The following is a 2,695-nucleotide window of genomic DNA, read 5'->3' on the forward strand; positions in this document are numbered from 1 at the left end:
GAGTATGGAGTGGCAGATTAGGGGTTAATAATATAATGCAGGTGTCAGCGATGTCGGGGGTGGCAGATTAGGTGTTAATAAGTGTAAGGTTAGGGGTGTTTAGACTCTGGGTTCATGTTAGGGTGTTAGGTGCAGACTTAGAAACTGTTTCCCCATAGGAAACAATGAGGCTGCGTTGGGAGCTTAACACTGCTTTTTTGCAGGTGTTAGGTTTTTTTCTGCCCAAACTGCCCCATTGTTTCCTATGGGGGAATCGTGCACGAGCACGTTTTTCCAGCTAGCCGCTACCATAAGCAACGCTGGTATTGAGGGTTGAAGTGGCGGTAAATTATGCTCTACGCTCCCTTTTTGGAGCCTAACGCAGCCCTTCAGAGAACTATAAATACCAGCGTTGTCTTAAGGGTGCGCTGGAAAAAAAAGCAGCGTTAGCTACGCGGGTCTTTACCGACAAAAATCTAAATCTAGGCGTAAGTGCAGCTCGCTCCTGCTGTCAGACAGAGCAGGAGCGAGCTGCACTTAGTGTTATGGCACGGTCGGGCCGGGCTGTGACTATACAGCTGGCCCGATGCGCTGTGTAATAAAAACAAACCCGCTCAGAAGTGCACAGAGAGCGGGTCTGAAAAACTGACATATTTTTAAAAAATTGAAAAGGAATATAAGGTTTTATAATGATAACATAACACTATCTGCAGAATTATATAACATTAGTTTTTAGGTTTACTGGCCCTTTAAAGAAAATTGATAATAGGAGTAAATTAGAAAGTTGCATAAAATTGCTGCTGATCTAAATCATGAAAGAAAAAAATTTGGGTTTAATTTACTGCTTCCCTCCACTTTTTCTTTTCTTTTACATTTGCCACATACCCTTAACTACATAAATGATTTTGTAGACAGATCTGCCTTTTTAATGCTCAGGAATCATAAAAAAAAAAACATGAAAACATTAGTTCCTTAATAAAACCTGCCTAGAATTAACAAATGAAAATAAAAATGTTATTATTCTTCTAGAAAATAATGTACGCGAAAATGTAAAAAACGGCACAATGAGGATAGAATTCTATCTAAAGACCTTTTTAATTTCTGATAAAGAACAACTTGTGGTTATCATTGGGGTTCTTCTTATGTATCTTCTCACCGTATTTGGAAACCTAATTATTGCCGCACTTGTATGTCTGGTGCCCCAACTTCACACACCGATGTATGTCTTCTTGTGCAGTCTATCAGTTGAGGACATAATGTATGTATCAGCCATTTTACCAAAGCTGTTGGCTATGATGATCACAGGTGATACCAGCATTTCTTTTTCAGACTGTATTACACAGTCATTCTTATATGCATTCTGCATTAATACAGAATTTTTCCTATTGACCTCTATGGCTTATGACCGCTATGTAGCCATTTGTATACCCTTGCACTATTCTCTCATCATGAACAAAAATATGTGCTCCATATTAATAACTGTTTCGTGGTTTGCTGGCTTTCTGAATTCATTTGTTGTATCTATGATGACTTCTCGTTTGACATATTGTAATAAACAAGTAATTAACAATTTCTTCTGTGATGTAACAATATTACTGAAGCTCTCCTGTAGTGACACCAACTTTATAAAGAACATTTTTATACCAATAGATGGGACAATATTGGGTTTGTTTCCATTTATGCTTATAATGGTTTCCTACATCTGTATCATATCTACCATCCTGAAGATCCGATCTTCATCAAGAAGGATGAAGACCTTCTCCAGCTGCTCCTCCCATCTCACAATTGTTGTACTCTTTTATGGAACTTCTCTCGGCTTGAATATGAAACCAAAGACAGAAAATTTTCTGGAAATAGATAAACTGCTATCTATGGTTTACATTGGCATGGTTCCTATGGTCAACCCGCTAATTTATAGCTTGAGAAATAAAGAAGTTTTGAAGGCCATGAAAATCATTTTGAAGAAAACAAAATAAATACTAAAAAATATCATGTGATATAGAACAAATGTCATTAAATTTAACTATTTTTAAATGTAATAAATATAATAAACCTAATGTTTTTTTGTTTTTTTTTGTATAATTAATTTTAACTGTATTCAGGAATCTAAATTACCAAAATTTCAATATTTTGGTTCACATCCCTACTAATTCTTATGCTCACAAATAATAATTTGAACCCCACTGCTTTTAAGAGTTTGGAACATACAACAGACTCCTCTCCTAAAATAAAGTATAAAAGACTTACGCATCTCAAATGTGACCACAAGCATCAAAGACGGCATCAGAACCTCGGACAGTGAAGGAGGTAAGTTGCGGAGCGACTGAGCAGCATTTTTAAAATATATATGTATGTGTTAATATACATTTATATGTATGTGTTAATATGTGTATAAACTTATTAACACATAAATATATATGTACAGTATATAATCATATGCATATATATTTACATTGCGGTCTATGGGAACACACAGTTCCCATAGATCGCAATGTAAAGGCACTTTTTAGTGCCGTTTTTTTTTTCTTACACCCCACAACCACCAACATTAAAGCCCCAAAACTGCTTAGTGCAGTTATTTTTAATATAACAAATGCTACATTTTTTTTTAATTAAAAACTAGAATGCCCTCTATTTTGAAGGCATTTGGGGCAATTTTAGAAAATTAACCAGAGATCTAATCTCTGGTTAATTTTTGGAGCGCGGATTGCTACAC

General features: G+C 35.7%; 1 protein-coding gene across 1 annotated transcript; it reads left to right on the forward strand.

Moving 5' to 3' along the window:
* The first annotated feature begins 1,043 nt into the window (after positions 1-1,043).
* On the forward strand, positions 1,044-1,955 carry LOC128636700 (olfactory receptor 13F1-like). Its single transcript, XM_053689685.1, has one exon. The coding sequence runs from the start codon at positions 1,044-1,046 to the stop codon at positions 1,953-1,955; it is 912 nt and encodes a 303-aa protein (XP_053545660.1).
* The last annotated feature ends 740 nt before the right edge of the window (positions 1,956-2,695 follow it).

Source organism: Bombina bombina, chromosome 7 (genome assembly GCF_027579735.1).
Source record: "Bombina bombina isolate aBomBom1 chromosome 7, aBomBom1.pri, whole genome shotgun sequence".
Classification (NCBI taxonomy): Eukaryota; Metazoa; Chordata; class Amphibia; order Anura; family Bombinatoridae; genus Bombina; species Bombina bombina.